Source organism: Conger conger, chromosome 16, assembly GCF_963514075.1.
Source record: "Conger conger chromosome 16, fConCon1.1, whole genome shotgun sequence".
NCBI lineage: Eukaryota > Metazoa > Chordata > Actinopteri > Anguilliformes > Congridae > Conger > Conger conger.
The window spans coordinates 14,884,752-14,895,337 of NC_083775.1; the positions used below are offsets into that span (position 1 = coordinate 14,884,752).

General features: G+C 49.3%; 1 protein-coding gene across 1 annotated transcript; it reads left to right on the plus strand.

Moving 5' to 3' along the window:
• The first annotated feature begins 992 nt into the window (after positions 1–992).
• Positions 993–9,630, plus strand: LOC133114071 (probable G-protein coupled receptor 139). The gene is made up of 2 exons (XM_061223267.1): positions 993–1,140; positions 8,591–9,630. Exons 1-2 carry the CDS (start codon positions 993–995, stop codon positions 9,628–9,630), a joined length of 1,188 nt encoding a protein of 395 aa, XP_061079251.1.
• Positions 9,631–10,586: the final 956 nt, after the last annotated feature.

Here is a 10,586-nt window from a genome sequence, read left to right on the forward strand (position 1 = left end):
GCAAAATGCATGCACAGTAAAAAGACATGAGAAAGAGTATTGATTATTTCTAAGCTGGATAGATTTGGTCTGCAAACAGGAAAAATGCAGCCCTCCTGGCTGGCTGAGATTAAACAACCTGCTACAATGTCTCAAATTTTAATAACAAAAAGCCATTCGTTCGATTAACAAGGAAGACTGGCCCAGTAGTCTAGTACTATACTGATTATGTCTGTGTATACAGTAATGTATATTTATTTATGAACACAGACATACAGTATTTGTGTGTATGCACGCACGCACCCACACACGCACTTCACTTGTAATAGTGTAATAGTGAGGGACTCCCTTGTATGCCCTTGTATGTCTTAAAAAAAAAAAAATGTCTGTGCCTCTCTTAGACCCTGTATCTTCATCTGTTCCTCCTTCATATACCCCCAGTCATGCATTCACCCTCTCAGTCTCGGTTTCTGTCCTCGGTTTCACTCCCTCCCCCTGTTTCCCCATCGTTACACACGCTCTGTCTTGCTCTCTTTTTGTCCGTTCATTCCTTTTCCCTTTTCTACCCTCTCCTCCTTTCTGAGCTGCCTACTTTGCTCTCTCCCTCCATCTCTCTCTGCCTCTAATTTCTCCTGTCACACTTCCAAATCTCTCTCTCTCTCCCTCTCTCCCCCTCTCCATATCTTTTTCTGTCCCCCTTTCTCTCACTCTCTACCCCCCCTCTCTCTCTTTCTCCCTCGTTCCTGTTCTCACTCAGTCACTCATGCTGGCTCTCTCCTCTCCGGTCGTACCACCGCTCTGTCCCTTCTCTCACTCTCTTCCTCTCTCAACCTCCGTTACCAAAAACAAAATCACCACTGCTTTTCTCTCTCTCTCTCTCACACACACACACACTCACACTCGCGCGCGCACACACACACCCGCGGTGCCGACTGACACCCAAGGACAGCGCACCCTCTCTCTCAGCCCCTCTGCGCAGGAGGAGGAAGAGGAGGAAGAGGCAGGACTGGATCATGGAGCACAGCCACATCTTCTACCTCCTGCCCTCCAACAGCAGCGTGTGGACCCCTGGGCAGCAGCCCCCCGCCAGCACCCTGCGCTGCCCTCTGGGTCCCCTGCCCGTCATCTACTACAGCACCCTGCTCTGCCTCGGCCTGCCCGGTGAGTGTGAGTGTGCGTGTGTGAGTGAGGGGGAGAGAGTGTGTGTGTGTGTGTGTGTGTGAGTGAGTGAGTGAGTGAGTGAGGGAGGGAGAGAGTGTGTGTGTGTGTGTGTGTGTGTGAGTGAGGGAGGGAGAGAGAGAGTGTGTGTGGAAGAGAAAGGGGGAGAGAGAGTGTGTGTGTGTGTGTGTGTGAGAAAGTGTTTGAGAGAGAAAGAGAGAGTGAGGGAGAGAGATTGTGTGAGTGTGCAATGGAAAGGGAGAGAGAGAGAGAGAGTGTGTGTGTGTGTATGAGAGAGAGAGAGAGAGAGAGAGAGTGTGTGTGTGAGTGAGTGTGTGCATGAGAGAGAGTGTGTGTGAATGTGTAAGAGAAAGGGAGAGAGAAGAAGAGTGTGTGAGAGGAAGAAGGGAGTTTGCATATGTTGTGTGTGCATGCATGCATGTGTGTGTATGTGTGTGTGTGTGTGTGCGTGTGTATGACAGAAATTCTCTGTGATTGTCGGTGTGTGAGAGTGGAAGTGTGTGCTGAAGTATATGTTTTCCATTCATGTATGCACGCATATGTGTGAGAGAGAGAGTGAGCGTGTGTCTGCCTGCCTGTCTGTTTACTTTTGTGAATGGGTGTGTGTGCAATGAGCCTGAGTGTGTCTGCACGTGTGTGTGCTTGAATGCGTGTCCTTGTGCGTGGCTCAGGGTATATTCCTCTCAACAGGAATTAGTCCTTTTTTTTTTTTTTTTTTCATTCTTCACTTTCTTTCCTTTCCTTCTGAACTCCGCAGCAACAGATGAGGAGTAATTTTCAGGGCTTCGGGGGCTTGCTGTAAAACAGGGCTTTATTTAAACCAGCTGGACAAGCCAGAATGATGCCCTGATGTCAGAATTCTATTGATTTGTTTTAAAGCTTTAAAAATAATAATAATAGCAATCTTCCTCAAGCCTGTAATGTGCCCTCGGCTGTCGATTCGGGAGAGCACAGAAAGCATATGCTCTCCGCCGAATCACGTGACGTTCATTCGATGGTTCTTATCACACTGCAGTTTGCAAGCGGGTCTCTTGCAGATATGAGTCAGAGGGTGACAGGCACGCTTGCAGTGCCTCCGACTGACCAGCAGGGGTCACTGGTGAGCGATGAGAGGCTGTCATTCCCAGCTACCTTGAGACTCTCGCTACCCCGGGTGGCATTCGATCCCACCGAGTATCGCCCTGCTATGTCTGCCAGGCACAGTGAGCCCTGGCAGGGTCTGGATTCGAAAGCAGACCGCGGGTCTCATCCACGCACTGCAGTGCATAACGGCGGAGCCACAAGAGTGCCTTAACAGGACGAGCCGTTGATTATGTATGCATGTAGCACTGAAATTAATGGGCTTATTGGGCTAATGTGGGACTCAAGGAGGACTAAGTTGCTGGGCTGCCCACTGCGGTTTGGTCTGTTCTGCGGAGCCTATAAGCCACGTTTAAGAACTCTGTCTGTGAGTCATCCGTGCGTTTAAATGCTGTGCTATGATACAGTAAGTCATGCTCTTGTGAGCGAAGGCCGATGGATTTTTTGACAGGGGCTCCATTCTCTGAGCTGTTTGCCGGCGGCTGGCTTGGTGGATGTGATTTGGGCGCCAACCAATCACAGCACATCGCGAAAACGTGTCAGCAAACAGGTTACAGATATCTGGGAAGATTAAGCATCGGCCTGAACTGGGGAGATCGAGAGAGAGAGGTTGTAAGATGGATGATAATAATGCTGTAATAATAACTTTATATAGAACTTTTCAACATTGGTGCTGTACAAAATGAGATAAAAAACGAAATACAGATAGAAACAAGATACAAGAAAAACGGAGTAATAAATTAAAATACAAAATAATAAAATGTAATAAAAATGACCAAGGTATAAAATGAGATAAAAGCAATTCTATTAAAGTGTGTCTTCAGTTGGGCCTCAAAAGGCGAGACGTGGTTTGCGTGAGAGAGATGGAGAGAGACAGCGAGGGGGATGTTTAACCTCCTGACGAGGCAGTCCTGCGCTCTGTGCAGGAAATGTAGAAACCACGGCGAGAAGTGGCAGCTTTTTCTGACACATCCTTCCGCACCTCGCTCACCTGACACTTCCTTCCCCACCTCGCTCACCGCCACCACCACCCGCTGTCCCACAGGTGCTGTCAGTTATTCCCCCATACCAGTGCCGAGCCAACATGTCTCAACAAGGCAGATCTGTTCATTTTATTTTCTCCACTCAGGTCTCAGCATACAGTGCTATCCGTAATGTTTGACATTATATCTTCATTTGCCTCTGGTTTGCCACAATTTTAGATTTGGAATCATGCAATTAAAACCGATTTTATTAAAGGTTATTTATATACATTTTGGTTTCACCATGTAGAAATTACAGCAGTGTTCATACATAGTCCCCCTATTTCAGGGCACCATAAAGTTTGGGACACATGGCTTCACAGGTGTTTAATTGCCTCCTTAATGCAGGTATAAAAGAGCTCTCAGCGCAGAGTCTTTCCTCCACCTTTGGAAACTATTATCGCTGTTTATCAACATGACGACCAAAGTTGTGGCATTGAAACCCAAAGAAGCCATTAGGAGACTGAGAAACAAGAGTAAAAAGGTTAGAGTAATCGGCCAGCCTTATAGGCTTACCAAAATGAATTGTTTGGAACATAATTAAGAAGAACGAGAGTATTGGTGAGCTTACTAATCGCAAGGCCAGTTCCTCTGCAATTAGTAAGCTCACCAAGGAAGACCTCCATAGCTGATGACAGAAGATATTAAAGAAAAATCCCCAAACGCCTGTCGGACAGATCAGAAACACTACACTGCCGCAAAAAAACAGGATGTCCAGGTTAGTTTGCCAAGAAGTACTTAAAAAAGCAATCACAGTTCTGGAAAAAGTTGTTGTGGACAGATGAGACAAAGATGAACTTATATCTGAGTAACGGAAAGAGCAAAGAGAGAAGGAGGAGAGAAGGAACTGCCAAAGATCCAAAACATACTACGTCATCTGAGAAACAGGGTGGGGGGTGTTATGGCCTGGGCATGTATGGCTGCCGAAGGTACTGGCTCACTTATATTTATTGATGATATAACTGCTGATGGTAGTGGCAAAGTGAATTCTGAAGTGTATAGACGCATCCTATCTGCTCAAGTTCAAATGAATGACTCGAAACTCATTGGCTGGCCGTTCTCATTCTACAGCAAGGTATGATACCAATCATACTGCGAAAGCAATAAAGGAGTTTTTCAAAGCTAAAACAACGCTCAATTCTTGAGTGGCCAAGTCAATCGCCCAATCTAAACCCAATTGAGCATGCCTTTCATATGCTGAAGGTAAAAGCTAGCGCTGTACAGTTGATGCTTCTCATTCACCCATTCACACACACACACACACACACACACACACACTCACTCAACAGCAATTGGCCAACAGCGATTGGCTGCCAATGAAGGCACCAACCAGCTCATCGATGCTTCACTCTATAATGTGGTGTTATATTTATATTCATTAATTTGACCTTCCCGCCTTTTTCTTACCCTACCTTTTTTTACCCTATTCTCCAGTCTCGTCCACTCTAGCTCAAATGTATCCCCTTGCGCTACTTTGCCTTTTATGTTCTTGTCTGTGTTTGTGTCTTGTTTGTTGTATTTTGCTGCCATTTTTAGCCATCTTGCTCAAAAAAGAGATCGGGGAAGGGGGGGGGGGGTTTGGAGAAACAACATTGAGTAGCGGAAATTGTTACAACACAAGAACATCATTTTGCACCTGTCTTTCATTAACGACGACAGTTACGGGTGTGAGATAGTGTGGAGTTTAGATGTTTAGAGCAATAGCACTCGTGCTTGCACCTGCAACAAAGATCCAACTGCCATCTCGCCACACACACACACACACACACACACACACACATCCAGTGACACCACATTAACTCTGAACCCCAACAGTCCAAAGACAGCGTCCTACCGTGCTCATTTCTGCTCGGTGTAAGGAGACTGGGAACAAACGGCCGGTCTGAGCGGGAGCAGCCTGAGAGGCCTGGTGGCTCATACCTGACTCCCTTTATTCGTGTGAATGAATCACGCCCTCCCCCGGCCCGTCTGCGCACGCAGAAAGGCTGCTCTTTCACGAAACACATTTTCTCCGGGAAGATGGAGGAAAGAGGTCTTTCTCCGCTCTGCGGCGCTTAATCGCGCCTGAATGGGGCTGGGCCCGGGGCCGGCCTTTTCGCCATGGCGACGCCGATCCGGATGATCCCTGAGGGGTTTTGTGGCGGGCGCTCTGGCGACCACGCGGGACCCGCGTGTTTCCCGGCCGGTGACGGCAGGTGTCCTCGGCGCGATTGTCTGCAGATTGAACAGATTTCGCGGCCCGCTCTTGTGTCACACTGACACTTTCACCTGGAAGCCCGTTGTGCCGGTTAGATTCCCTATTGTTAGCGCAGATAAAGCCAATGATTGCAAAGCCGGGATCAGGCGGTGGAGGACAGAGGAGGACGTGGGGGTGGGGCTGGGTGGAGGGGAGGGTGGACCTCTGGGGAGGGGGCGTACCAGTGATGAGTGCGAGATGGAGGGAGATGGACGGAGAGATAGACGTTGTCGGTTTTACTTTTTCATTTTTATTCGATTTTCGTTTTGTTTTAACGCCTCATTAGAATCAGTTATCGTTTTGTTTGTCTGCGCGTGTTGGTATCGCAAATGATACGGCACGGCGATTAAATGCATTTTAAATTTAGACGGTGCAGCATATGGCTGCTGTTGCTGTGATTAGTCATGCTGCAAAAAGAGAGGGAGAGAGAAAGAGGGAGTGCTAGTGGTGAAGACAGTGGAACGAGGGAAGGTGTTACAGAGAGAGAGAGGGAGAGGGAGAGAGAGAAAGGGAGAGACTTTATGTTATGTTATTGAAACACAAAGACTTCCCAAAATGTCCCCGTCCCGTTCCTTTAATCTTACCCTCTCCCCAACCCCCAACAAAGAAACGAAAATTCCCCGCCCCCAATCTCTCCATCACTTGTGCATTTAACACAAAAATAGCATAATTTTAAAATACTGAAATTTGCATAATAACTATCAATACATCCACCATGTTTCTGTGTGTGACACAAGTTTTGCCTGCCAATATAAAAACATCACCAATTCTGCTGTGCAGAGCTGCTGGAACCTGTACCTTATTCCTGTACCTTACAGAGAGAGAGAAATACGTTGGATGTAGTATAAATGAGAATAAATAAATTGGTAACACACTGCATCCATCAATTATCTAATCCACTTATTCCAGGTTAGGGTCTCGGGGGGTGTTGAAGCCTATCCCAGCATGCATTGGGAAAAAAGGCAGGAATATACCCTGGACAGGTCGCCAATCTATTGCATAGAAAATGAACTTTAATAATACATTTAATTGAAAAAATTATATTTCACAGTTAATACATTTTATATCACTGTTATTCCGACTGTTATTGTTGTTTCTCTTTTGTTTTTTGGTTTTTATATGATTGTTTTTATCATTACACCTTGTCAATATGTGTTTTGAAATATAGCGTACCAGTAAAGCCTTTGAATTGAGAGAGCCAGAGCCAGAGACAGACGTGTGCGTGGAAATAGACGCAGATGGTGTGCTTGCATGTGCCGGCATGTGTGATCAGATGTGCGTGTTTGCGTTTCTGTGTTGATCTGAATTGAGATCCCCCCCCTGTGGATGAAAGACAAACCCCACATCCTCTCTTCTCTCCGTCACAGCCCAGCTCAATAATTCAATTAAGCTTTAATAGCAGGATAAACGGCCGGTATCCTGTCACCAAGGCATAAATATTGATAACGGTTAACAGCACAAGCTATGAAATAATGCTGCTATTACTGTAATTGATATTACTACTATTATTGCTACTACTGCCACTGCTACTGCTATAACTAATGCTCCTGCTGCTGCTACTACTGCTGCTATTACTACTACTACTACAACTGCTGCTGCTGCTATTACTGCTGCTATTACTACTACTACTACAACTGCTGCTGCTGCTATTATTACTATTACTGCTGGTACTGCTACTGCTACTACTACATTACATTACATTATGGGCATTTTGGCAGACGCTCTTATCCAGAGCGATGTACAGTTGATTGGACTAAGCAGGAGACAATCCCCCCTGGAGCAATGCAGGGTTGAGGGCCTTGCTCAAGGGCCCAACGGCTGTGCGGATCTTATTGTGGCTACACCGGGAACCGCCGACATTGCAGGTCCCAGTCATGTACCTTAACCACTATGCTATAGGCCGCCCCAAAGTACACTGCTGCTGCTACTACTGCTGCTGCTATTACTACTACTATTACTACTACAACTGCTGCTGATGCTATCACTGCTGCTACTGGTACTACTATTACTACTACTACTACTACTACTGCTTTTGCTACTGCTGCTGCCGCTGCTGCTGCTACTACTACTACTACTGCTACTACTACTACTGCTGCTTACGCTACTACTACTACTGCTATTTCTACTACAACTGCTGCTGATGCTATCACTGCTGCTACTGCTACTACTACTACTACTACTACTGCTATTGCTACTACTGCTGCTGCTGCTGATGCTACTACTACTACTATTGCTACTATAACTGCTGCTGATGCTATCACTGCTGCTACTGCTACTACTACTACTACTACTGCTACTACTACTGCTGCTGACGCTACTACTACTACTGCTATTGCTACTACAACTGCTGCTGATGCTATCACTGCTGCTACTGCTACTACTACTACTACTACTACTACTACTACTGCTATTGCTACTACTACTGCTACTACTACTACTACTACTACTGCTATTGCTACTACTGCTACTGCTACTACTGCTACTGCTACTACTGCTATTGCTACTACTGCTACTGCTACTACTATTGCTGCTACTACTACTGTAAAACTGTACAACTGTACATTGTGATTAGGTGTTCGGAACATCATGAGCTAACACGGTCTTCCAAACATAGGGATTTTATCAATGCTAACAGTACAGATGCATACACGTAGTACTTCCTGCTACACTGATTTTCCCCTTCGTCTGTAGCAGAAGAAGGCCTTCTGTGTGTTTCATGTACTGTACTTTTTCCATTCACTTTGTGAGAGTCTGTCAGAGGGATGCGTTGTAAATGAAAATATCTTCATCGTGTAATGATGCTGAAGATGGAATCTGCCTCTGGTTCCTCTTCCCTGGAACATGCTGTGCTCTCATCCTCCACGCTCACTTCACTGTGCTCTCGTTTCCGCTAAGTACCCCAGCGGCTAATTTATGCTAATGTTCTATTTATCATAACTATAATCTTCTTTTATTATTTCTTCCCTACGGTCCTCTCCCTTCATCTGTCTCTTTGCCCTCCTGTTAATTGTTTTGCTCTACACTTTTTCTGCCCCCTTCCCCCCCCCCCCCCCCCCTCTACCTCCATTCATATTGTTGCCCGTTCCCACTGCAGCGAACATCCTGACGGTGGTGGTCCTATCCCAGCTGGTCCTGAGGCGGCAGAAGTCCTCCTACAACTACCTCCTGGCTTTGGCCGCGGCCGACATCCTGGTCCTCCTCCTCATCGTGTTCGTGGACTTCCTGCTGGAGGACTTCATCCTGGGGGCGCCGCTGCCCCCCTACCTGGGGAAGGCGGTTCAGGCTCTGGAATTCTGCTCCCTGCACACCTCTGTGTGGATCACCGTGCCGCTGACCGTGGACCGCTACGTGGCGGTGTGTCACCCGCTGCACTACCACGTGCTGTCCTACCCTGCCCGCGCGCGCCGAGTCATCCTGGCCGTGTACCTGGGGGGCCTGCTCTCCGGCGCCCCCTACTACTGGTGGCCGGACCTGTGGAGGGGGCCCCCGGGCGGGGGGTTCGGTCCGGCCCAGCAGGCCCTGGTGTGGGTGCACTGCGTGGGCGTGTACCTGGTGCCCTGCGCCGTGTTTTTGTCGCTGAATTCCGCCATCGTCCGGCAGCTCCACGGCCGGCGCGTCTCCTCCATGCGCCTCCGCGGCCGCTACTCCACGGGCAAGACCACCGCCATCCTGCTGGCCGTCACCTCCGTGTTCGCGGCCCTGTGGGCGCCCCGCGTGGTCCTGATCCTCTACCTCCTGTACGCCGCCGCGCCTGGCCCTCCCTCCGCCCCCACCCGTCCGCTCCACCTGCTGGCCGACCTAGCCAACATGCTGGCGCTGCTCAACACGGCCGTCAACTTCTTCCTGTACTGCTTCATCAGCCGCCGCTTCCGCAAAATGGCCGCCGCCGCGCTGGGCGCGCCGCTCTGCTGCGGGGACAGGAAGCGGCTGCCGCCCCAGGCCTTCTGCGCCGGGCGCAGCCTGTCCGTCACCAGCAGCTCCCGGGTCTCCCCCGCCGGCTCGCACTGCATCAGGATGCTGGTGTACCAGTACGAGCGCAGCTCCGCCCTGTCCCTGTCTCCGCCCGGACCCCGGACCCTGTCCCCCTCCCCCTGCCACTACCGCCACCGGCAGCCCCTTCCTGAGGGCAGCTGACCGGCTCTGAGGACACGCCCGTCGGGCCCGAGCGATCGGCTAAGCAGCGCCTCCTGTCTGCGCCAGGCGGGAGGGGAGAGAGGGATGGGGGGGGGGGTGTATGAGAGGAAGATGGAGAGACTGGGCAGAGTGGAGAGAGGTAGAAAGGATGAGTGCGGCAGCCTGTCACAGACTGAGGGACGGTGACGCTGTGCTCCCACAAAAGCAATAAAAAGATCATGCTCTGCACTGACTGATGTAAAAAAAACTTGAGGTATTTAAAACTCGAAAACTCATCTTCCTCTGCGGAAATGTCTATGCTTTGCATTTTAAATTGAGAGAAAAGCACAGAGGCAGAGAAAGGGAGAGAGAGTGGGGAGGTGAGCGAGAGAGACCCAGAGGCTCACAGTGCCCCCTGCACCCCAGAGTGACATGTTTGTGTTGCGTCTGGGTGGCTCACGCTGTGAAGACGCTCATTCCGTAACCAATCGATTCTCGGTCACGCCACGCCTTGCCAGACCGGACCTCCGCAAAGCAACAATCGGCTCAGCCTTGCAGTGGAAGGATGTGGGGTAAGCCGACTGGTTCTCATCGTCCTGTAGCACCGACTGCGGATGCACGCGCTGCGAATACGCTGACCTTGTCATTCTCCGACGACATGGACCGCGTGGAATTAGTGGTGAGGAGAAGGAAGTGAGAGTAGGGGTCGTGTGTCTGCCATCTCCTCCTGAAGCCGGCCGGAAGGGTGGCAGAGGGAGATCAATAAGTCCCGAAAAAAAAAAGAGCATCACATCTCTTAGTTTGTCGTTTCTGAACTGACAAACGTAGTCGGGTGCAAATTCCCCTGAGCAGTGAGTTGATATCTATGGTAGTGATAATTTGACTAGGAAGCACAGACCCGCAGTACCACCGAGCTGTAAAGAGATGCAGCATCTGCATTACACGCCTCCCCACACCTCCGCACGCCTCCCCATGCC